This window comes from Gasterosteus aculeatus, chromosome 3 (genome assembly GCF_964276395.1).
Source record: "Gasterosteus aculeatus chromosome 3, fGasAcu3.hap1.1, whole genome shotgun sequence".
NCBI classification, from domain to species: domain Eukaryota; kingdom Metazoa; phylum Chordata; class Actinopteri; order Perciformes; family Gasterosteidae; genus Gasterosteus; species Gasterosteus aculeatus.
In genome coordinates this window covers 17,335,545-17,361,430 of record NC_135690.1, presented here as the reverse complement: position 1 = coordinate 17,361,430, position 25,886 = coordinate 17,335,545, and the positions used below count along the sequence as shown (strand labels likewise).

At 47.4% G+C, this 25,886-nt stretch overlaps 1 protein-coding gene across 5 annotated transcripts; it reads left to right on the top strand.

The window, feature by feature from the left end:
* Positions 1–35: 35 nt before the first annotated feature.
* On the top strand, positions 36–25,735 carry LOC120816296 (zinc finger protein GLIS1). Of its 5 annotated transcripts, none has more exons than XM_078099847.1 (9): positions 36–278; positions 12,143–13,194; positions 15,586–15,747; positions 18,499–18,612; positions 20,111–20,216; positions 21,082–21,247; positions 23,698–23,819; positions 23,902–24,000; positions 24,505–25,735. In XM_078099847.1, the coding sequence occupies exons 2-9, from the start codon at positions 12,379–12,381 to the stop codon at positions 24,645–24,647; spliced, it is 1,728 nt and encodes a 575-aa protein (XP_077955973.1). In that variant the 5' UTR covers positions 36–278; positions 12,143–12,378; the 3' UTR covers positions 24,648–25,735. The 5 variants fall into 5 exon arrangements, with proteins under 5 accessions (XP_077955973.1, XP_077955975.1, XP_040027761.2 ...); XM_078099849.1 differs by lacking the exon at positions 36–278 and adding an exon at positions 1,762–1,880 and having other exon boundaries at positions 12,138–13,194; positions 20,114–20,216; XM_040171827.2 differs by lacking the exon at positions 36–278 and adding an exon at positions 1,762–1,880 and having other exon boundaries at positions 12,138–13,194.
* The last annotated feature ends 151 nt before the right edge of the window (positions 25,736–25,886 follow it).

Sequence of the window (25,886 nt, the reverse complement as noted above, 5' to 3'; positions counted from 1 at the left end):
ATATTTTGATAAACATCAAACTAGAATTGTCCTGTCCCATCAAGTTGCTACGTGCAACAGGAAAACCTCACAGTCAGAATAAACGACTGTGGCCGACCTAGAATTTATTGATAACTCGTATTTCCTAAATGTTGTGTGATTTTGGTTTGACTGCAGCGCGGGAGACAGCAAATGACCTGAATTCACTGTCTCAGGTTTCTCATCTAAAGATAGAAGTTTCACATTGGAGTTCAGCAAGACGTTTCCCACTCCTTCTACACCCACACTGGTGTCTTAAGGTAGGACAATTTAATTATAATCTCACTGAATCTCATTTATAGCTATTTAAATTTTAACCTGATGCTAATTTAAATTGGAAAAATTGGATCCATCACATAGAAAATATGGTCAGAAAATGTGCCTTATTTCATCATCCGCATGTTCTGTTTCTAGTTCATTTTAAAGTGGATCAAATGATGTTTCCCTTTAATCAACTTCTTTGCTTAATGATTATATACGATGGATGACATGTAAATGTAAACTTTTTATTCGTATTAGACATTTCGATTTTGCCACAGTATGAAGAGCTCAGGTCTAAATGATGAAGTGAATGAAGGCATTATCTTGTAGCTCCACATTTGGAGTCTCGGTGTTGTGTGTGTTGGCTCACTGTCACATTGTCGTGTTTTACTGGGATGCTTGAAAAGAACGGAGCCTTTATTAATGTTATTATTCACACCTGTGTTTTTTTCCTTAAACGTCTGAATGTCTGCTGGGGGAAAAATAGTCTACTCACACGTCTGAAAGAGTTCATTGCACCTGAGGAGGAAGAGAGAAACGATGTAAAGCTGAAGAGACCAAAACCAGCTGTTTTCTGTATTTAGTTAGACACAATAGCCCTTATTCCCATGGAGAATGTGCTCTTTTGTGAATTGTTTTCGCCCATCTGTTTTTTTGTTTTTTGTTTACTGCTCGGTGCATCATCTCGGGAATCAGAAATACGACTCTGACTTGTAATTTTGCTGTGTAATATGTTTATTCGTGTCATATCTTTGCAGTGCGAGGGATGGACAGGCGTTTGACAGGTTGTCGGCGTGTCTCACGTTCTGATGTGATGAGGTTTTGGGAGGGACTGAGAGTTGAGTGAATTTGAGGTGGGAAAGAATCATCTTGTAGTTAATGCAGAACCGGGGGAGGTTTCACCAGCACATGGTCAGCAGAAGGCAACGCAGACTGGAAATGATCATTACAACACAGTGTATCAGGGTTTGGCAAGTATACATTTGGTTTAAAGCAACTTTCAGTCCCTTTGCACACATTTTGAGGTATTTGAGGTTTAAGGTTTTGATCATAATGAACTAATCACCCAGACGTTACCCAAATGTACCAAACAAGTAACAGGCCCATTGATTCATTCTGCAGGGGAATTAAATAGTGAATGGTTGAAAGTGCCTGGACTTTGAGATAATACATGTATTTGCCACAGAAGAAGGAAGTGTGAAGGTTGCATCCTATTTGATTTAAACGGTGCTTTCTGCGGCAAGAATCTCGATGTCTTTATAATTTAGGCTGTAAACCTTTTGATAATAAAATCCAAGAGTACCAAGCATTTAACCGGAAATATCCCATCAGAGCCACATATATGGATGACGTCACCATAACCTTGTTTTATTTTCGGCAGTTCGTTAATTTAAGCGCTTTACAGAAGCATTCAGGAAGGGGATCAAATGAGCTACTTCGAATCCCCTGTTTACGCCTCTGCGTGCGTGCGTGCGTGCGTGCGTGTGCCCGCGCAGGCTGCGCTGTGAGCGCGCGCTGCAGACGGCGGTGGGAAGCACAATCCGCGTGCAGCCGGCGCGCGCAGACCCACGACGCCGCGAACCTCGACTGGAAGCGCGAAGGTAACGATGCGTCCTCGCCGCGCTGCTCGTGCGTTCCAAACGTAGGCGACATTGTAGCGGCCGCGTTGTCATGGTGACGCGAAGCGCCGCTGGAGACGTTTTTTTCTTCTTCTTCTTCTTCTTTTTTTTTTTAGCGTTGACTTAACTCAGATCACTTCAAAATTCTTTTGCCAATGATCACGATGTAAAGCGATGAGAAGGAATGAGGAGACATCGCTGTGAGCGTTGCCCGCGCGTAAAGTCACGCACTGAGCCATTGTTTGGTGGATTTAGAGTTTAGGATAAATGGGGGAAAACGTCCCTAAATAGAGGAAACACGTTTCATGCTGTGTGTGTTGTTCTCATGTCTAATTGTACCTCTCCGGGTTACACAATAACTTGTTTTGATTGTGCAACGAGGAGCCGAGGAAGGCAATTAATAGTTATGCTAAACTAGTGAACCTTTACCCAAATGTGATCTTCTTTCCCTCTTATTACTTATGGGACTCTTCCTTTCCAGTGCAGTGCACTGATTTATGTAATGTTGCTGGAATGAAAAGTGCTGCGCAGGGGGTGGAAATCTGTTTTTCTGGAAGCCAAACAGATGAGGAGGCTTGTTTTAATCATTAGTCTCATGGTATCCCTGACATGGAGCTTGTGCTGGGGAATCGTACTTTATGCTCACGGGGCCCCTGCCAGCGGCCCCCAGTGCACAGAGGTGTGTAAAGTGAGCGCCGAGGCACAGCTCATTTCATCATTTAATTAATATGTGGCAATTAAAGGGACGAAGGATACGATCTGTAGCTCAAACGGTCCGTAGGAAACCTTTGGGAGGTTGATTGGTTTGTTGATCAATACTCAGCGACTATTTCACCAGATGCTCAGATTGTTTGTTCGAGTTGTTTTCCGTGGAGCGCGGCGCTACGAGCGGGGAGAGACAGCAGCCAGCCATCATCAGTTTCGCCCCCAAAAGTGTTTGTTTGCCCTGGCGGGGCATGTTGGGCTTCATTGCACGCCAGGGAGAGAAAATCACCAAATCATTTTTTAAACTTTAGAGGATGCTGACTCTCTGAAAATGTAAACAAACGGTGTTGAAACGTTTAGTCGGTTCGCGAGTGAAAGTACGAAGACCGAAAAGCAAAAATCACTGATTCTGCAACAGAGTTGTGAGGTTACTGATCATGATTAGTCTTATTAAGGGCGGCAGCGGGTAGAAATTAGCCAAACTAGTTCTTGTGTTCTCTCTCCTTTAAGGCATTTCATCACACTTTCTCTTTGCACTTGAAAGGCACTTCATCACGTTCTCTCTACATCTCCATCGTTAGATCCTTAGAAGGCACTTTGTCATGTTTTCTCCACAGGAAGACCTGCAAGTGGACACGTTGACACAATCCATTTAAGATAAACATCAGAATATCAAAACAAAGTGTTTTCTTTTAACATTTGCCTTAAAAAAAGAGTTTAATTGAATAATACATTACTTTTACATAACTACTACTACACCTGTTGAGACACAGCTTCTTTTACTTTAAGTTAATCTGATTAAAATTTGAGCAATATTTGGATGGACAGGACTTATTACTGCGATTCCCCCCGCGGAGGCCAACAGGTCATTTATAGTCAGAGTTCCTACTAACGCCCCTTCAATGCTGGTGTTTACAAAGATGACCTAATGTATTTTATTAAGTGTTCAAAGTCACAGAGAGGCTCCGATCAGATGGCATTTATTAGTGTAAGGCAAGAAACCAATTTGCTTTCTCTTACATAAATATTTGCCAGCGAAAAAAAAAAAAGCCTGCAGTCTGAATTAGTCACATCGTCTCCTCGCGCTGGTTCATGACGTCGGTGGCCGTGTTCACGCTGATGAAACGGTTCGCCACTTGCTTTTTCTCGGCTGCATTCCCCCCTTTTCACGGACATTAACGGCGATTGCCCTTCAAGCGCAGCTCGTTTTTAGTGCTGTTCAGAAATATTATTCCTGGCTGAGGGGGCGCGGGCTTTTTTCAATTTTTTTTTATGCAACACCCAAAGGTGACACAGCTGGGTAATTCGACCCGCTGCAAGCATCCGAGGTAACTGTTTCAACATTGTTCCCGGTGTGTATTAACTGCAGGCCAATGCCTCTTTAACTCTTTGTCCCGAAATGTTTCTCCTCGCCACGGCCCGTCAATTATCGGGATTATAAAAGGTTGCAGACCCTTGCTTTGGGTTGCTCTAACGGTACTTTAATCAAAATCAAATGTATAGAGATGTGTGTGTGTGTGTGTGTGTGTGTGTGTGTGTGTGTGTGTGTGTGTGTGTGTGTGCATCTGGCCTCTTTGTTTAAATTTGATTATAAACTGAGCTGAAGGAAAATCCGTCAAATCCTTTAATACAAATTTGCATTACCACAATTTAAAATGACTCCATTACAAGTTGATACGCTGCATTTAAAGGCAGTCAAAATAGTGTGAAATACAAACACAGGGCAGACAGCGTCACTTCAACTTCAAATCAACACGTAAAAACAAACATTACATAAATACATTTTAGAAGAAAAAAGGCAACATTCTCTGTGTGTGTGTTTGTGGTACAATAATACTCGTTACATGCGCAGCTGCTGCTGTTGTTGACATATAATACATATGTAGTATATATAACAGTTTCACCTCCTCCGTCCACCTCCTGAAGTAGCTGGGATTGTTTTTCTGTTCTTGTAAAGTTTACATTTTGGAGAAGACACGGTGCTTTTATAAAGGGTAACACAATAAAGCTAATTTGTTTATCGCCCCCGAGGTCCTCGGTGGGAGACCCGCGTTGCAGCAGCTGAACAGCGAGAGAGCTTCATTAATCACCAGCACGGCATGCAACTAACTATATCACAGCGTGCACGATGTTAAATGCACCCAACAACCAGCAGAAGTGCTCTCATTGAACGAGAACATCACACGGAATTTCAGCCACAGCCGGTAGCAACGTAGTGTACTGTTTTTACATGAATTAGCGTTTGGCCATGTTCACGTAGCAGATGACCGTGTAGAGGGATCTGTTGCAGTAAAGTTTAAATATTATTACTGGGAGCCACCGAAAACCAACATACAAGCATAACAAACAGAGCGGTTCGGAGATCTGTGAAGATCAGGGACGCCTCGCAGAATCGGCGGAGAAGACGCACACGTAGCTTTTCCTCGTGTCATCCGCTTCCAGAGGAAATAGGAATTTACATTTCAAAGTTTTAGTACCAAAAAAAAAAAAGGAAAATGGAATCAAAGAGCAGTCTGCAGAGGATGCAGAGGCCCAGCTGGACGCACAGGGGTCCAGTTGGAACAAAAATGTGAAATTGTGAAGAAACGGCGTCTTAAAAGCTTTAAACCGCTTTTCTCTTGCATGTGTTGCGCAACAGTGGAGAACGCAGGAAGCTGAGACTCCATATAAGGCGATCGGGGACGCGAGGTAGGAAATCAGATGGGGGGGAATGTACTGATGACGGAGGGACGACGTAGGACACATGGGGGGGCTTTTCCAGAAACGGCCCTCCAGTGGGATTCCCTTTATAGCGGACCGGTCTCAGTCTGTTGGGTGGCCAACTTCAGGTCTCTACTCAATCGAATATTATTTTAGTGATTTCAGGTTGTGACGTCGTTACGAATAAATATATTTAGATTTTAACTCAACCATCAATTCGGCCATTATTTTGACAGCGGACCTCCGGATAGGGGTCCGCGTCCCGAGGCCTCACCAGGCGGACGTTAATAATTCAATGTTTAGTAATTTAATAAGCGCTTGTTTATTTTCTTCTTGCCACACTCTCTCAGCTTCATTCCTTCCCGTCTGTTCCCAAATATATTTTGCAATATGCCTCAAAACCCCTGACTGTCCTTTTGCAGAGAGCCATTGTTATCTGCTAGCAGCGGTCTGGCACAAAAACCAAGGCCTCACATGTGCAGCCCCCCCCCCCCCCCCCCCCTCCGTAAGCTGCTCCACATCTTTAACACGTCCTGCTCAAAGGCACTTTAGTAGCCATCTAATGATCTTCAGCAACGTGAGAAGTTTGTCTCCTTAAACTGAAGGTAGTGCTGCTTCGTTCATCAGCAGGCCGGCTACGATGGCGTTAGCTAGTTAGCCGTTGCTACCTGCCGCTATCAAACCACGCCGTTGGGCAATTTGTCAAAAGGTAAAAGAAAATGACGTTTATTAAGTCTAGATTGGCCATGAGTGGATCGCGGGGCTGAGATGAACCACCTCACATTCACACACAGTCACCAGTTATCCGAGTCCCCGTCGCATGTCCTCAGGCATGAGACAGAGGACGTCTTCTGTCCTCTGGGAGGAAGCCAGAAGCCTCCCAGGGAGAACATGCAAACTCCACGCAGAACCCAGGGCCTCCTCGCTGCGCGGCGAATAGTAAACCGTCCGCTCAGCCGTCAGCAATAGTTCATTTATCAGGCTAATAATATAACATTTTCATTACAGTCTTTAAGTCACTATAAACTCCGCTGATCCGTTCACCGCTACGCGGCTGTAGAAGTTGTTTAAAACGACCTCAAGGGAAGCAGCGCAGCGCGGAGAGCTGGGACGCATTGCTTGATACGGCCTGACGCATTGGCACTGAACGCAGCTATAAAACGTCGCTAGATGCAAAACATAATCTATTTTCATAAGGCTTCTCTGACAGAATACCACCCAAAACCAGTTCTGGAAGCCGCTGCAGCCCGGCAGTACCCACCACACCAGACCCCGTCCATATTAGAAGAGTTTTAACAGACGTCTCGCGACGCTGCTCCTATTTCAAGAAGCTGGCAGGCCGGAGCGTCCAAGTTTAGTCCACGAGCTTCGCTGCTGCTGTATCTGGTTCAAGGGCTCTGCTCGCACTGTCTTGTGGTTTGGACCGAATCGCTGTCATTTGACAGGAATTTCCTGCCATCTGCGTTCCGTCAAAGTTTCTCACAGACCCACACCTGCGTGTAAACGCCGAGGGATGGGTGGGCACCGATGGGGGAAGACGGAGAGATCCGAGCCCCTACCCGGGCTCCGTTTGGGAATAGTGGAGCTCCAACGTGCTTTGTCGGCGGATGGAAAGCTGATTTGAGTGGACGACGAGACTTTGAGAATTAAAAAAATAATAATATTGATACCAGTCATGTCTCTGAGGTAAATACGATGCTATGGACCGTTAGCTTAGCTTGTGTGTCACAGCACCTACATGCATGGTGTGTGTGTGTGTGTGTTCACAGGGAACGGATTTCTCCTCTGAGGTTCTATAGGAGCATTAAAGCGCGCTCACAATATATACAGCCACCGCGTCCGCGCCAACATAGATGCAACCGCGCAGTGCGAGCTGTAAACACACCCACGGCCTCCACCAGCAGCGCCGGGCAGCTGCTCACAGCCGGGGGTTCACATGCTTTACGTGATTTAAAGCTGGACCGAAACACTCGCCGCTCCTTTCAGGGGAAGGCAAAATCCCAAGAATCCGCCTCACTGGGCTCCGTGGTACTTAAATATTAAAGTAAAAAAAAGGACAACGCTCACCAGGCAAAACAAATGGCTCCTTAAACTGTCTTATTATAATAAAAAATATAATGGGCTTATTATTTCTGATGCATTGATGTGTATGTGTACGCGGTGGTCCAGGTGAAGTCAGTTTTAACCACTTTATGTACATGTTTTAATAGCTTCCATTCATTTACACCAATTCATCATATTTTAAAAGACCGTCATATATATTTAGGGAAAATGTTGATCATATCAAGCAACTATGGCTGTGAAATAAATGAGGCACAAAATGTACTATAATAATAACTAGAACTAGAATAAAGTGGAATAAAGTAGCTCAGGACTGTACTCAAGTACAGAATCTCCTTAAATGTACTTTTTCTTCTTCATCCGTGTGTCACATGCACCGACGTGGAGGATCGGATCAAAGCTCACTCGTTTGGAGAGAAAAGAAAAGGCCTTCATGTGAAAACTGAAAACCGAACATCCAGTAAAAATAAACAGTGAAGAAAAAAAAATTTGAAGAAGAAGAAAAAAGATTTTACATTTTTGGAGCATTCCCCGTCCCCCCATATAGAGCCCGGGGGGGGGGGGGGGGTCGCCGTGTCAAAAGTTAACGGCGATTCAAGCAGGACACGCACGAATGGTGATTCAATAACACATTCTTATTTTGTGCAACACGAGCCCGTGTTTTTCACCTGCTCCCACCGGGTTCACTCCGACCCAAACCGCCTCTCCGCGGCCAAAGGTTCCTCCGGGCCCCAAAACAAAGCGTCCTGCGCTATGATGGAAGGAGGAATGTTAACACACCGAACGTTACCAACCAGCACGTTCATCAGCGTTTGGGTTTAACAATCGCGTGTCCACAGCGAACGCGCCTCGGCGGCTCGTGTGGATCGCCGTGACACGTGATGAATATGACATGCAAGGGACATCCGAGGGACAACTTGTCTCCTTGCTTTGCGGGTAAACGCCGAGGACGTGGATTTGTCTTTTACTTTCCGCAAAACGCCGTCGTCGGCAACTTTGACCCCCCCGGTTTGCGCTCGAGAGCGACATAAAAGCTTTGTTTGTGCAGCCAACCCTTTCATCACGGGGGGGCCTAACAGGTCCCTTCATGCTAACATCTGTCCCCGGTGTGGACTTTGTCCCTCCAGACCGACGTCCCTCCTTTGCTCCCAAGCAGCGAGCGCCTTAATGGTTTTTGGCCATTTGCTGAAAATGTTCATGTGATGCCGTCAGACTTTTATGGGTCTTTTACGTTGGACGTACGCTGATTAACGAGGCAATAGAACTTGTACACTTTTCTGTGTTATTTATGTTCTTGGACGACATAAATCGGTGCTGCACAAAAACATTTCCCCATGAAAAAAAGTTGAGGAAATAATAAAATAAATTCACTGTCAATTCCCAGGTGTGCTATTGACTATTGGTCCTCACTATCACTACTGGCATTAACAGCACTCGTCTTCTCCAAATGAATTTCCTCAAGTGTCAATTATATAACGTCCCTTTTAATGACGTTTGTTTTCCACTTTTATTCCTCCGCTTCTCACTACGGCAGTTTATTTGATCTCATTTATCTAATTCAAACGTAATTGTAGCACTTAAATTGTAGTTGTAACGTCACTCATCTATAGCAAATTGTAAATTGGCTTATTTGAGGAAATTGCACTTTCTTGTTTCTTGTTCTCCTGAGTTTGTACCCTACGGTTGAAATGCACTTATTGTACGTCGCTTTGGATAAAAGCGTCAGCTAAATGACATGTAATGTAACGTAACGTAATTCACACGAATCGCTTTGCACTCGGTTCAGTTATTTGGCGGGGAAAAAAAAGGGCGTCGATCACCTGTAATCGAACGGCCCGCAGGTCGGGCCTCTTCCCTCAGGGTGGATAAATGCTTCAATGTTCGTACAGTCTGTTTTTAGAAACAACTCCTCTGCGTTTGCTGTTTGTACTGCGCCTTTATTCCGAACAGAAACTCCAGCTGTTGGTCCCTTGGCGGGATCGTGCTCCCGACTCAGCCGTGTGTTTGATCTGGATGGAAGACATTCATGTAGGATTTGCAGCACACGGGTTCGCGTTCAATGGGGAGGACGTGCGCGTTCGCTCCGTGTCCGTCTGATGGAGGAAAGGTGGAGTAAACTGGGCGGTGGTCAAAACGCGCGGTGCTGTGATAAAGAGGAGGTGGTGGATGAGTGAGAACATCAGCCGGACAATCAGAGCCACTTTAAAGCGAGTTGCCGTCGTAGGAGGAAACAGACGGAGCTTCGCTTCTTTAAAAAAAAATCCTTATTATGTGATTAATAGTGTGCGACGCAGCTTCAGTGGCCCGATGTGTGTAGACGATTGTAATTTTATTACTTTATTATACTGTTTTCCACAAAAACTCCTCTGTTTAATCTTTAAAACCGCGCAGTGATTCGCCCCCGGTAGAAAACTGCAGTCTTCCTGCAAGTTTCCGAGGTGTGAATGTGTGTGAGTGTGAGAAAGTGAAGCAGGCCGCTGTGCTCACTCAATTTCCTCTGAATAAACAAAGGATAATAGCCAGAAAGTAGTCAATTTTGATTTATTGGAACACTCGTAGCCCACAAAGTGGTTGCACAGGATTAACCTATTTTGAAAATGAATGCCTGCAGGCAACAACTTATTTAGAGAAGCATAAACTCTCCTGCCGGCCAACTCGCCCTGTTCCTGGGATTAAAAACACAAGCGACAGTTGTGAAACGAGTTTTGCAATTCACAGCTTTCCTTTCATGGTCGGCCAGCCACATTCATGAGAGTTTGTTCATCCTGCAAACACGTTGTCCCGGGGCTGAGACGCGCTGCCGCCGCGGGGATTTCTACCTATAAAATGGGGTTGGCATACGTCACGTTCATTTTAAACCAGCAGCATTTACGACACTTATTTTCCCTCTCAAGCACACAGGACGCATACGGAATGACAATGGCACATTTTCCCGATGCCTTTGCACACATTTGATGAGCCGATGAAAAGAATGAGATTCCGTTGGAGACTATTTGGGAAAAGACGAATAAACTGTGATTTCGTCTACGCTCACGTTTCGCTTGAACCAAAAAGCACCAAAAAAAGTTTGTAATTCAAGAAGCGAAGCGCTTATTGTTGAGACGAGTCCACATTCGCTTGTCCCAAAATGCCACAGCTGTGTTTAGCTAACCTCAGCGAGTGAGTCTTGAAGGACGCCACGTGGGATGAGCCAGCTATTCCACACAGCCCGCTGCCCGGTCCCGGCTTTGTGGGACACTTCTCTTGGTTTTACTGCCTGACTCGTCGTTCTGGATTAGCACCAGTTCTTTGTGTGCAGACAATGCTGAAGTAAATCCCCCTTTTTGGTGAATGTTGCTGCTCGATTTCACTCCGTCGCAGTTGATGACGACACGTGGTTCGTTTATAGAAAAATCTGTATATAGTGATTATTCGCATTTTGTCTTTCTAATCCCTCAAAACAAACGGGTCGCAAAAATCATGTTTCAGAAATAGCCGAGACTCATCGGTGCTGTTTCGCTTGTTGACACACAGACACGTCGCAACCTCTCTAATTAAAACTCCGCCACAGGCCTCATGGCTTTACGGGAAAAGTCCCAAAACTGTAAACCAGACGATACCAGGAAACTTTGGCCGTGAACCTACACTTAGCGACTCCTTTGTCGGCTAATATAACTACAGAAGAAGAACTTACTCATCGCGTCGTAAAATAACGATCCCATTAAATCCGTCTGATGACTGACTGCACTGTGTGTGTGTGTGTGTGTGTGTGTGTGGCAGCTTCTGTTTGACCTCTCCTGCAGCACCGGAGACGTTGTCCATTACTCGTCCTCTGTCACCAGGCATCTGGACCAGGTTTCCGGGGCAATCGGCTGCCACAACGACTGGCTGTCGGCCGCAGAGGGGAGGCCTTAATGCCCGCTGCAATGAATCAGCCCTGACTTTTACAGCAGCTCAAAAGTGTGTGTGTGTGTGTGTGGGGGGGGGGGGACTAAATATACACCCGCTGCAGCGTCGCAACGCGGGCCGCTCGCTGGAAGCCCGCGGGGCCAGAAGGTCGGGAATGAGGCCGTGTGCTTTTGGTTTCCCTTCTCGTCCGGGACCGTCCCCCGATGGTCACCTCCGCTGGTCCATCGGCCCCCGTCGGGGGGGGGGGGGGCCCGACGGGTGGAAGTGAGGCAGTAACTTTCGGAGGATGACCCCATTTTTCGGGGTGTTGGGTTTCAAACCAACGGGCTCGGAGAGCAGTCGCAGCAGCTGAGTCATTGCTTTGCAACGCGGCAATAAAAAAAAAAAAAAAAACGAAATCCCGCGTGAGCGCTGGAATGTGAAATGTGCATTTACTCAAGCACTGTACTTGAAGGGGTATTTTAAACATCGGACCGTTAACGGGCTCGTGGGGAGCACAACTGGACGTCTGAAATAAATGTTGTTTATTTGCTGCAGAGGCTGGAAAAAGTCCCAAGATCCTTTACTTTGTGGGAGTCGCCTCGATATGCATTTTGTCTTTGCTGTGGATGTAATGTCTTTGAGTTTTGGACGAAACAAGAACCCAACTTTGAAATAATCAGATGTTGCTCCGTTGGTGCAGTTGAAGTATTTTTAATACAATGAACGTTTGTATCTTTTCAGCATTGGTATATTTCCTTCGGGAAAGGATCCAGTTACTTCTCCCCCCCGCTGGTTTCCAGAGCTGTTGTGTGGTGTGTTGCAGAACGTGCGTTGCCTGTGCCCCGTGTGTTATCTGCTCGTCGCTCAGATGACTCATCCAGGTTTGGTTTCTGTCTCCCGCAGTGCAGCTGGAGAGATGACAGCTGACCACTCAGCAGTTTGGAACAAGTGAGCGCAGGTTACACTCGCTGAACACGAGGCGATGCCGACCGCTGGAATCGGACCTGATTCCATTACGCCCGAGAAGTGAAAGACGCCGGTCGGTGGTTTTACCACAAATGGGCTCCTAAAGAGTCTGTCGGATAATCAGCATCATCGATTCCACTCAGAAGATCCCTTGGACGTCAGCGAGAAGGGGGCCGAGATGTGGCCCCCCGACCTCGGCCCTCCGGACGTCCAGCTCACCCTCCCCGGCTTCGGAAGTGTGTTCGAGGACGCCGAGGACCCTCAGGCGCCGCTGTCCTCCGGTGGCTTCTGTCAGCCCCCGGTACACTCAAGCGGCCCGGGGGTCTGCTGTCTCCCGCGGACTTCCCTGTCCCTGTCCTCGCTGGGCCGCGACCTCAGCGCCCTGCTGGGCTGCAAGACGGCGGAGGACTTCACTGCGCACGCAGATCCCAAAAGCAGCGCTCACAGGTCCCTCCCTCTACCCTACCTGCTCACCGGCTGTGCCACATCGCCCCCTTTCGCCTCCCCGCCCTCCTCTCTCTCCTCCTCCGCCTCGTCCTCGTCTTTATTTTTTGCATCCTCTCTCCCCGTTTGCGATGCGCCTGGCGGCGGCAAGACCCCTCACCTCCAGAGCAAGATGCAGGCGGAGTTCAACCCGGTGAAACGGGAGCCCGCCGACGACTTCTCGCCATGCGAGGGCGAGCCGTTTCAATCCGGCAGCCAGCAGGCGGCGCTGTTCCCGCTTCAGTTCCCGAGGCCCGGCGGGCCCGCGGGCCGGGACCCCAGCGCGGACCAGCGGGACCAGCCGTGCCACTGGATCGACTGCAGCGCCGCCTACGGCAGCCAGGAGGAGCTGGTGAGGCACATCGAGAAGGTGCACATCGACCAGCGCAAAGGGGAGGAGTTCTCCTGCTTCTGGGCCGGCTGCGTGCGGCGCCACAAGCCCTTCAACGCCCGCTACAAGCTGCTCATCCACATGAGGGTCCACTCTGGAGAGAAACCCAACAAGTGCATGGTGAGAGGGGGGGGGGGGTGCGTTCAGCCCGATAAAACGGATACGTTAACGTTGTAATTTCACAGCAATTCACACATAAAAACAGATAAATAAAGTCATTGTTGCTCAGTAAGAGGTTTCTTCAAAAGACATGCAGAAAAATCCCATTTGTTCATTTGTTCGGGAAACAATATTTAGAAATAATTCATCCTGCGAGGTTTTGACCTATTTTCAATAACTGAGGAGTTTACCGAGTTTACCGGACCACGAGATGCTGTCGAGCCCACACACAACCCCATTAATTAATTATTATTATTAATTATTAATTAAAAAAAACCCTCACTGCTTAAGTGAATTAGCTCATTGAATGAGCTGATCCGCTGCCAGATTTTAAATATATTTAAAGAGTCGCCGGCCCCCAGATTAATAAAGTTAAATCAACAGCAACACACGCAAAAAAAGTCACACTCACAACGCAAATAACGTCATTTTATTTTGGTAAGGCGCTCACGCCAAATAATGTAAATTAAGTCATTCGTCGTGCAGCAATGGAAAAGTGGATCTCTCTATGAATGTGCTCAGTGTGTTTGAATGAATTCAGCCTCATTTAGCAGCTCGTTATGTCCCGGATCAGACAAGTGTTACTCAGACTGTAAACACCAGCTGCTAACGCTCTTTACAACCCACAATAGATGGCACAGACGTGTCCTTCATGTGTAGATGCCTTTAGGTCTCCTTAGTCAAACATGATGAATATCTTCATTGACGTCTCAGATCAAACATTTATTTCCATCAATGAGAAGGAGACGGACGAGCCGGAGAGGACTCGGATCCTCCGGCAGGAAGTCAGAAAGTGCCGACGTCATCGATTTGGACCTTTCGATGCCGTTTCATCTTTCACGTACACGCGTTCATTTTATTTTGTTATTGTTGTTTTCATGACGAAGTCTTTAAAACGCACACAAACCGTATCAGAACTTTGATAAAGTTGTGCTCTGACTTTTATTCCCTCAAAGAATTCATGAATCTGTTTCTTTGTCGGGGGACAAACAATGTTGTTACTATTGCGTTGAATCAACAAACCAGAATAAAAGGGCAATGAATCTTTTCTCCTTTCAAGTTCGTCAGCTCCGCTCACGTGACGTGCCTGACTTTTTAATGTATATTTTATATACTTTCATCGGCCCGTTTTTTTAATTTTTTTATGAGTCTTTTAATTCCTGTTTTTGTTTTTTGTGAAAACGATTTCAAGTCTTGGTTTAATTTCACCCCGATGTAGTATTTTTTTATGCACGGACTTATTAAAGTAAACGAGGTCACTGACATTTAGTGACTCATTAGCGAGACCTTATAAAAGCCCCCCGGAATGATCATGGGGAAGGAAAAGAACGTTTCCATACACACCCGGATTAGTTCAATGAAACGCTGTTTTCTCGTATTTGACTTCAAGCGTCAGAACGTGGAGCTTATTGCTAAACAGTTTAATCCTTTTCGGAAAGAAAACCCTCACTTCATTATTTTAATTTACCTCGTAAGCACATTTGTTTTTCCTCTTGTTGGTCTTTTATATAAACAGACATTAAAACATTGAACACATTCCAAATGTGTTGATTCCGCCAAATAGTTTATAATCATTTAAAATCATCTTTTCATTTCTTTTTCTTTGGAATGTTCTCGCTAACTCGAGAAAATCCAGAAGGTTTTGATCAGAATTTTTTTAATTTGGACTTGAAAGAATCAACAGTATTCATGATTTTCAGTCTTTTTAGATTGAATGTGAGACAGTTTCTATTCTGTCAGTTAACAGCTGACGAAGTGCAGTTTGTAGCGTGTGTGTGTGTGTGTGTGTGTGTGTGTGTGTGTGTCCTCCTCGTGGTCCTGTTCCAACTTGCTTTTTGGGAAACAGCCCATTACCTGAAGTTTATGATTCAATAACCCCAAATGTATGAATTTACGACGGGATCTATCGCCGCGCTGCAAGTCGTTTTTGTTGGACGAGACTTGAACATCACTCATCTGTCATGCGAGAAAGGGGTTTTTATCACGAGACCTACATTTAAAAGGTACACGGGATTTGTATATACTGTAATTTGTAGGAGGGGATGAACATTTTCAAAAAGAACTTAAATCTGTTTTGTCACCGCAAGCGAGTTTAATGGATGATTTACACCCGCAGCTCTGTGAATATAAAAGACTTAAACGTCCCAATGAGGTTCAGGCTGCGTGTACTCCCATTCATCACTGTGTATCAAATATGTGTCAAACCTTTATAAAGTTATAAACACAGTAAAATGTGTATCCATCCCGCTGGAGGCCCCGGCGTTAAGTTGTCAGTTGGTTTCTTTGTGCTTTATCGACTGTTTTATATTAAATATGACGTCACCGGTGTTTGTTCCGCGTTGTGCTGGTCAGTTCGAGGGCTGCTGCAAGGCCTTCTCCCGCCTGGAGAACCTGAAGATCCACCTGAGGAGCCACACGGGAGAGAAACCCTACATCTGCCAGCACCCTGGATGCCTCAAAGCCTTCAGCAACTCCAGCGACCGGGCCAAACACCAGCGCACACATCTGGACACGGTCAGTGACCTCACAGATCGCACGCCGCATTTAAAAAGCACCTCGTCCTGGGACCTGGGAGCGGATTTCAAGTTGTCTCCACCTTTTTATACTTGCGTTGATGATACGTTACTGGTTATTTATGTCAACTGCTGGTGGGGGAATATCACGATAACCCAGGCAGCCGATTTCTCCACCGTCACAGCCGTAAATCATGACACGGATGGGAGAAGGTATCAGCCGGGGGAGAGGGGGGGGCGGGCGCGATTGACGAGTTAAGGATTCTGTGCCAAAAGATGTTATGAAATCCACCACTGATGCAACATGAGAGGAACCCCCGAGGAGACTCGTTTCTTCGAAATGCAAACTAGCCGCTGCTCCCTCGCGTGCACAAGGTAACAAAACATGTCGTGCAAGTGTTGCGACTCTTTCCCATTTGGTCCTTTTAACGTCCACGGGGGAAAGTAAGTAAGTAAGTACTGTGCTCAGTACAACTTTCAGCTTCTTGTATTCCTAATGATGTTGTAAACATTGAACTTTATGTACCTGACAGCTGCAGTAATGTGTTCCTGTTAGCGATGCGTTGTCAGCGGTTGCGTTGCACTGTGGGTAATGCAGGTGCCGTGTTTCGACCTTGCGGAACACCTACGTGACGTGTGCGCATGTGGTGTTAGTTTGCAATCAGGGGTCGTCTTCACCCGAAGTGCCACTCCGTCCCTCCCGCGTGCACGGAACATTCTCTGGGATCGCGAAACTACATACCTGCTGTGGATTTACTCTGTAAACCACAGTTATTTTTACTCCTGCTGACAAGGGACGAGGACTTAGCGGTAATCCGGCGAAATCAGATCTCTTATTTCACGGGTGAGAGCGAGCCGCGCGTTGCGCTCTCGTGTTATTGCAACAGAAGGAGAAAGTTATTCTCTCCCTTTTGCGGTTTCACGCTGGCTAATAGCGGCTTTCGCGTCTTGCGCCACAAATCAAGGATCAGACACATCTGGCGCCATCACTGAGCCCCCCCCCCCCCTCCTCCCCCCCCAGATGTGTCCCAGAACTGTCTGAATGTAAATAATTGCTGAATATAGTGCAACAACCAGCCGAGAAAAGACTGGTGTCAATACAAGTTTTTTCAACTTGGACTGGATGTCTTGTATTGTGTTACTAATGATATAAATACTACTGTGTTACCAGATATTTGTTTCCAAAATGAGGCGTCTCATGCAAACGTGTCTCGACTGAAAATGCTCACCTCACTTACCCTGCTTAGTTTCTGTTACCTGCCGTGTTTTAAAGACTTCGGCTTCGGCAAATGTTGAAATCAAAGGCGGATCCAGAAAAAACAGCAAAACTCTGAATATTGAGTTGAGTTGTTCTCTTTGTGACGTCGGCGACTCGCATTTCAGTCAAAAAGGGGAACGTTAACCCTCGCACACCGACACGTGTGTTCGCTCATTCACCTCCTCGTTTTAAGCAGTTAAATGAAGTTTAACACTTCATTATCCTTTTTAGCCTCCGGGGGAATATTATTCACAAACAGGTTTCTTAGAGAAAGATTTGGCTCCATGTTTGACAGCACGCGGAGTCACATCTGCACACGTATTCGTTTCTGCCTTTAAACGAGTGCTACACCTTTGCTCATGTCGTCCCTTTTCATAGAAATGCAGTTTGGGTTTTATTTTTATTACTTGACCGTACGTTTGTCAAGAGAGCTGCTTTTCCCTTTTCAAAAGAGTTCCGGGTTTGTGCCGTTTAAAAAGCCTGCCAACTCTCTGGATGTCAGAAAGGTTTCTTCCATTAATTCAACTTGATGATGTACACGTGTGTGTCTCTTCGCGAAGAACTTAATTCGCTCCACCTGGTGAAAGTTTCATTAATGGCAAAACAACTGTAATGAATTAAGGTCGCTGGAAGCGGCCAAAGGTCACCGTGACCTCACTAAACACACTTTTGGCATTAAAGCAAGAATAACACGCAAATCATAACGTTCTAACAAGAATCCGATGGGACGTAACGATGAAGTGATGACATCTTGGACGGACGTGGATGTAAACTGCGACTCGACTGCCCTGAAAGGTTTCCTCCATCCACGAACCATCTGCTGGAATCAATCGTCCTTTGTTTCCACAGTGATTGCAGGTGTGATTATCTGACGTTTAGTTGATCGCCGAATGAGTTGAGCGGGAGGAATCGTGTGCGGGCTTAACTCTTCTCTCTCTCCCTCCCTCCCTTCGAGCCTGCAGACGGACGGTAAATATTCCCTCCGAGTTCGTCTTCGTGTCCTCTCCGTCTCCGTTGGTGCAAATGCCGCGTTGGTCCTACGCGTTTGTGTAGGACTACTGCACATCTGTAAACCATCTGGACGTGACTCATTTTAAAATTCTGCTGCCGTTCGTGAACACCCATCATATTTTTGCGCGACATCGTGTTCACAAACCATGTGGCGGCGGTGGATGTCGTGGCCTGATTCACAAAGTCCGGTATTTGTGTGATTACCTGAAGTCGGCACCTTTTTGTCCGTTGGCGGGAAGAAACTAAGCACACATTCCTAAATGAGAAATCTGAGCGCTTCTTCCGCCGTCAACCTGAAATAAGCGAATGACCTTTCGCGTATTTCGGGGGGGTCTACGTGGGCATTCGGTGTCGTGTTAAGTGTCTGGCACGAGTATTCTGAAGCGTTGCCTTCTCGATCCCCTCACAGTTTTCTCTCCTTCTCCCTCTTTTTTTTTCTTCTTTTCCACCTCTGACTCGGCGGGATGGCGGTTTCGCCCGCAGAAGCCGTACGCCTGTCAGATCCCAGGATGCACCAAGCGGTACACGGACCCCAGCTCGTTACGAAAGCACGTCAAGGCTCACTCGGCCAAAGGCCTTCAGGAGAGGGAGGTCCAGGTAACCACTGCAATCATCTTCTCACGTGTTGGACATTTAGGGGGTTTGCTGCTCTGGTCGCCGACGGATTTCATAAAACCCTGCTGTGTTTCTGAAAGACGCATTAGGTTGGATCAGATGGGGCGGGCTATCAATAAAACGGGTTATTGCTACTTGTGGGATTCATCAAGTTTTCATTGGACAGAAATTGGAGATTGATATACGACCAAAGCAAACCGCTGGACTGGGACCAGTGGCTTGGCGGCTACGTGGTCAGCCAGCGACCGCAGAGCCTCCATATGCGATTTCCTTATAACCTCCTTGACCTCAAAAGCAGACAAATTCCGTTAACTTACATTGGAATTTGATTTTGCATTCAAATGCGCTGCGTGTCCGTCTAGTGGTTAACCCTAATCTTTGTAATGTTGGTTTCTGTGCAGTTTTAAAATGATGCAAAAATGCTGACTTTTTACTCAAGAATAACATTAAACTTAAAAACCACAATTCACGACTGTGAAAGATAGATACACGTTTTAAAAACTTCAATATCCCAAACTGATATTTGAGGCGCAGAAGCATCGTCAAATAATAACAGACTGTATTTCTATTCAATATAATTGTGTTGCTTTACAAAGAAGGAAAAAGTGCAAACATGCAATATCAATAAATGAAGATCCAGAACGCCAAGAGTATCAGTAACAAAGATAACAGTAAGAATCACAAGTGCACACGAAGAACAACATTTAGCCTCTTATCGCCTTTTTGGCTCCGTCCGAAAACGTGGAAGTTTGTTCCCCCCCCGATCGGAGGACGAGGTTGGAGCGCGTAAGGTGTGCGAGGCGGTTCCTTCCTCTCGAGGAGCCTCGTGGTTCTGGGAGATCCGTAAAAGAGTCGAAATGAAAAAACAAGGACGTACGCACGCGAATCGGGAGCCTATTGTTCGCCGCTGACTGGGCCTTGTTTGTTCTCTACGGACACCGCGGCCTCGTGCGCGCGTGCCCGTGTGCTTTAAACAGAAACACGTGTGCGCGCGTGTCTGTTGTGACACGGCCGACACGCCCATCGCTGCGTCGAACCCTGTGGAGCTGAAGAGGACTTTTAATACCAAACATGCACTTGGTTGTACATTTCCTCCCCCCTTGGGCGAAGTCAGCGTCGCCATGACGACGGTTTGGTGGTTCACGGGTGGCCTTCGAGTTATTCCCGATGCCTTCTGGTCCCCGGGGGGGATCCTCTGTTAACGATGATGAAGTAAATTGTCCTGCTTCAACCTTGGTTAGTACATCTTGGGATAAGATTGCCTCACAAGATCTCTGGATATCGAGGAGCTGGATCGCCGGACGAAACGCGAAACCGGGCCTCTGGTTCAAGCGTCTTTGTTCTTCAACAAATGAAGCTGCGCGCGGAAAATCGTCCAATTCCGCTTTTAGAGATAATTACTCCCCGACCCCCCCCCCTGCATGCGCCAAAATTGACATCCACGCACCAGCGGCGGTGAACTTGTGCTTGGTTTGTTCAGCAGGTGCACGCGATGCTGGAATCGGACGCGCTGAGCGACTGCCTGGCGAGGCAGCATCTGCACCAAGGGAGCGGCTCCCCTCTGCCCGGCTTAGACGAGTACGCAGGTACGGACGCACACCGGCGGAGGCCCCGGGGGACGAGGCCCAGACACACCCGTCTCTCCTTCTCCTCCCGTGGCCTCCTTCGCTCCCGTTCCCTCCCTCCCTCCCCCGCCGCCGCCGCCCCGCCTCCCTCCTCGCCCCGCTCCTTTCGACGGTGGCTTCATCACGCCAGTGTTTACCTTGTCCAATTACCGGGCACCGACCGCGGGCGTGCTCTCCCCTCCCCCTCCCTCTCTCCCCCCTCTCTCTCCCCCCGCTCGTCCCTCAGCTTCTCCAAACCTGCTTTTCCAGCCAAGCGCTTTTTCTTTCCCTTTCAATGGCTGAGCCGGGATCAAGAAGCTGTCGGGTACGCTGAGGCTCACTTGGCAGGAGAGGGGGAGAGTGTCCAGGAGAGCTGTCCGTGTCTATTACTTCAGACTACTCGCAGCTTTACCCAGAAGACTTTGAGGCAAAAGCCTCAAACGGCAACACTACCCGCTTTGTTTATTCGGGGTGAAACAGGCATGTCAGTGTTTCATTTTGAATAAGAGAAAAGGCCCTCAGAGGGTTTTCTCCTTATCAGAAACGGCCCAACGTTTCTCTCTATATCGGATTTATGGCGACGCCGGCTGTCGTCATCGGGCCAAGTGGCTTTCTCTCTTCTTTAAATGAAGGCCGCCGCTAAGCGATGTTCCCCGTGCCGTGGTTATTTGCAGCGAGGAGGAGCTGTGCGTCCAAAGGCAAACGCTGCTTGTAGAAGTTGCTTGTTAGCTGCGTAATTGTAATAATTCAAATGTGATGAATTCACAACGCTTCATATTCGGCTATTAATTGATAAAGGAATCGCAAATCACAAAGGAGCGACCTTGACCTTTTTTCCGCCTTCCAGGTGTGTATTCGGACTGCGGCTCCGTCCACGACGGAGCAACCCCCGGGTTCCCGCCTCCATCAGCGGACCCGTCGTCCGGGTACCGGGGCCTGGAGGGGAGCCGCCCCACGAAGCCGCTGACGAGCGCCGGGAGCATGAGAGACGGGCGAGTGGGAGATCAACGCAGGTAGATCAGTTATGTACTTGTTGAGTGAAGAGTGAACACGCGGACGTGGCCGTCTGCTCCCGGTGGTCAGGAGTGCTGGTCAACAGCACGCCGGGTTCATTATTTGTCTCATTGAGTCGGCATTAAGAAAAACATCCTTTTGGTTCCTTTTTCGCTGCTGCCGTGGAAATGATGTTTCTACGGACAAACTTAAATGGACAGTTCATCCAAGTCACCCAATACGAAAAGAACATTTTCCCTTCTTCCCCCTGCTGAGTTATCGGCTGCAGGAACTTCTGCTGCCAATCCGATACAATGGAGCTGAAAGAGATTCAATTCGCATTTGGCAGTTTTCATCCGGAGCCGTTTTCCACGAAAGATAAAAATAGGGGAAACTGACCGCAGTTTTTCTCTTCTGCGTAAAACCTTCATTCGTTTGACATATCTGGTAAGCACGAGCAACATTTTAAAGCAGCTTAAGCTTTCCTCAATATGTCAAACCTCCTTTTCTCTGTGTGAAGCGGCAGGAGCTCAGAAACCGGGGGGATTGATAATAAAGCAGAGATGCAGTTGTGGGCGTGTGGCTGCGCCGATTGTGTAGTCGCAGGCCACAGAACTCATGTGCATGTGGAGACAAGGTTTGTCTAGCCCGGTATAAAAGTAGACAAAAAGAGACACTACGGCCTCAAATCATTGGCCGTTGAGTTTGACTTTCATTAGCGCAACAATTCAGGCCGTCCATTAAATGTCGGCGAGGGCCAGAGTAACATTTTTCTGATTCTCCGAGTGATACAAACGCTCCATCCCTCGTCCTCCATCCTCCTCAGCGTTTCCATGACGCGCCGCACAATCCGTCCATTGACGGTCTCCGTACGGACACCGAGGATGTCGTAGAATCCCACAGGTGACGGCGGCGCACGACGCCGGGCTGCCAAGGGCAACACCAGACCGCCGCTTGTTTTCTTTCCCCCCCCCCCCCCGAAACGACCTAACGAGACGTGAGAGTAAATCATCTGCGCTCCGCGGCTTCGGCCTCTGACCTCATAGGCGGGCGCGTGTTTACTCTGGCGGCGACGGGCCCTTTCGACTTCTCTTTAATTATCTAATGCTTGAGGGATTGAGGCTCGTCCGTCGGCAGCCCGGGACGGCACTCGCACAGAAACACTTATTATCCGAACTGTGGCGGAAAGGAGGAGCGATGACGTTCGCTCTGCGGCGGCGGCCCCCGTCTGACATCGGATCCAAATCGCCGGTTGGACAGAAATGTTTCGACATCACGTGTGTCGTCTCCTCGGAATGCAACAAGCGGGCTCTAGTGTCCGAGCAAGATTCCTCTCATCCGGGATCCGAGGAGGGCGGCGGAGGGGTTTGGCGGAGGGTTGTGATGACAGACGCAGACGAGTGAGGGGGAGGGGGGGGGACTCATGGCTCAGACATCCCAGCTATGTTGTTGCAGCGTCGCAAGAATGTGAGTTTCGAGGTAAGGTCAGTGCCGTCGGAGGGGTTTGCAGCATTCTCGGGGCTCCGCGTCGTGATGCAGCATTCATTTCTACGGTCGTTCGATATCAAAGCCCACTTGGTTTACATTCTCCTGTAGGACGCCTGGTCTTTATTACCTCGTGAGGCCGCAGCCATCTGTAACTTATATCAGTTTGGGTCTCAGAAAGGCCCTCTGATTACTTTTGGCTTTTATTGTGTGGGCTGTTACATTAAACGTAATAGCATTTGACATGGGAAATGGGTAATAAAGAGACCTGGGGATGGTAAATGGCAGATACGTAGCGAAATCTCCAAACATTTCCTTTTCATTGTAGCTGGTCAGATAGAAAACATAGACGGCGCTTTGGGCCGGCGGCCAATCGGCATCCCTGACGAGGCCCCGGCCTGTTTATGAAGCCCACTGAAGCCCTTCCAGCAGGAAACGAAGGCCACTTGTCTCTCTGGGGACCGATCTGGTCCCGTACATCTTCAAGGCCTGAGAGACATATCACCATATCACCTCATTGGAAGGGGGGGGATGGGGGGCGAAGACACTTACCTCCTCGCAGAGATGTGTGCTCGCTCTTCTTGTCCACTTGGCTCCGCTGACTCGTTCGTTCCGCGTCGAGTCACGGGTGTTTGTGCACAGTCAGCACATTCTTGCAGCGTAGCGATGGATACGGAGCCCGACTGCGTTCCCCGCACTCAAGGTGGAAGCGCTTCCCTGTGTAAACGCCGCTGCTTATACAAGAGTTTGAAGTATTTGCGCAATAACACAGCTGCTGCCGCGGTAAAGAGGCACGAGGGGGTTTTGATTGGGTCAGAGGTGTTTGTGTTAAACTATAAGTACAAAAATAAATGTCTTAACCTGTCGCTGGGTTTGAACTGAGCTGAACGAGATTGATGATTTCTCTCGGTTTACCCGCACGAATGAAAAAAAACCCAATAAGTAAGAGATGTTGATGATGGCGTTGGCGTTGTGTTGCCAACAGAAACGGGCCGACGCCGCTGTTCATGTCCGCCGACGTCAGCCCAGTGAGCTCCTCGTCGGACGTCCAGCTGCAGGGATACCACAAGACCTACCACCCCCAGCAGGTGTTCCCCCAGCAGCAAGGTACGCGACCTCCGCGAGACGCTCGCCGCTTTCTTTCCCCCCCTGCTGTTGGGTTGAAGTTCCCTCCGTGCTTTTCTCCCAGGGTGCCTCTACGCAGAGGGGAAGGCGGGACAACCAGACGGCGACGGAGGCTTCGAACCCGCCGGCTACTTCGCGGCCTCCTCCGCCTCTTACCCCACAGGTGAGACGGCGGCGCGAGGGCGCCCCTGCGCTGTGATTGGCCGGATGGGTGGCGGGGAGGTCTTCTCTCTCTCTCTCCGGGTTCTTTTTTTGTCTCTGTGCTCAGGCTGTTGAAATAAAAACCTGAGAAGAAAAAGTGAAACATTTACGGAGGAAACAACTGTAAAATATTGGCTTCGGTGTGTTGAATAAAAACAAAAGGCGAGAAGAAATAACAGAAACACACTTTGATAATAAATCATAACGTACTCTTTCCCCCTGAGACTTAAACATCTACTGGAGAGAAAAATGGCCTCAAAATATCTTTGTGGATCAACGAGGAGACTTTAACATTCCTCAAGAAGTTGATTTGTTAGTTGTTTTCTTGATTGTTTTCATTACATCATCGCGTTGCCCCCTCTTCTTCTGCAGTAGTTTAACTGCACACAATAACTCATCTCCATGGAGGGAAACACATTAACACACGTTAACCCTCTGAATGATCCTTGCATTGCTCTTCTTTCAGGCTTCGACCTGCTGCAGGAGCTGCAGGCTCAGACTGGGGGGGGTTACTCCATGTCGCCCTGCTCCGACGACAGCTTCCTCTTCCAGGCGGGAGGCGTCGACCGCTGCCTCAACCAGATCTACTCCATCTACCTGGACTCGTGATGGGCCTCCCAGAACCAACGAACCCCAATCAGCAGTCGCCTGGTTTCCATGAGGGCAGAATGCGTCAGACAATCGAACTCTATATTGTTCATTCAACTATCTGGTGTTCTGGACATAAAGTATGTCGGCGGGAGTATTAACGGTACAAAGAAAAGCGGGAATTGGCTAAAGGCAGAGAGGAAATCTGGTTGTATTGTAAATGTCAAATTCAGCGATGTGCCTTTGTGGTCTGGATGGAAGCAGCTGTGAGCTTTTTATGTGCTAGTTCGATCTGTTGAAATGTATCTGGCTCCGCGGCTCAAACACTGATATCTAGTGAGGTTCATACTGCCTCCAGGAAATGTTAACACAATGTTGTTTGACAGAATGGGATCTTATAATGCGCTCGTAAAGATATCGGTTTGTTTGGAATGGCAGTTAAGAAGAAACCAAAGAAGAAACAAACACAGTTTTAAAAGGAAACATCTGAATTATTAGAAGACACTAACACTCAAATGGTTTAACTCTATTACGCTTATAGATGCATGTAATACGTCGTAATGGCTTTAAAGCAGGTTCATTTTAAGGAGTTATGAGACAAAACATCATGTTATGATCGATCAGGCATGTCGATCAGCATCTAAACCATACAGATATATATACGGATATACAGATATAGATATTCCACACATACAGTCTGTTGTGGATCAGTGTGGGTGACTCCTGGGACTTAAAACTGACACACAAAAACAACAAAAACTGCACTAAAATGCATCGTCTGTGATTTTTCTCATGGACAAATACGCTTTGAATATGTATAATCTAACAACAATCAAGACCGGAGCATAATCTCCGTTTTTATTATTACCGTCTCTTCTGTACCTTTCCATGTTTGTTGTATCAGTGTTGTATTCAGTGAGAGGGAGGTGTGCAGTGTTTACAGGAAGTTCTCTGCACTCTTTTCTGTCTCGTGAACAAACCAGAAAAAAATGTTTACACTGATTTTGTAGCAATTCAGAGATTTTCTTATTCTTGTCATTGAACAGTGTATATACTGTAAAAAAAAACTGCCTTTTATATCTAAATAAATAAATCTATATGTTTGTCAATTTGACGGCCCTTAACTAACGCTCACGTTCACAAACAATTAATCTCCCAAATCGCTCGTTATAATTTCGCTGAGCTAGAAATTAGATTTCCCCTTTTGACAGATTATAAAAATGTTTCTTTGCTATCATGCATTAAAAGTTGCACAGCCTC

What these genes read in the sequence shown, in the direction of transcription:
- LOC120816296 (XM_078099847.1), top strand. Translation starts at nt 12,379, where the DNA reads ATGTGGCCCCCCGACCTCGGCCCTCCGGACGTCCAGCTCACCCTCCCC. An exon ending in GGTGTTCCCCCAGCAGCAAG is followed by an intron (nt 23,820 to 23,901) that starts GTACGCGACCTC and finishes CTTTTCTCCCAG; the next exon opens with GGTGCCTCTACGCAGAGGGG. An exon ending in CTCCGCCTCTTACCCCACAG is followed by an intron (nt 24,001 to 24,504) that starts GTGAGACGGCGG and finishes CTCTTCTTTCAG; the next exon opens with GCTTCGACCTGCTGCAGGAG.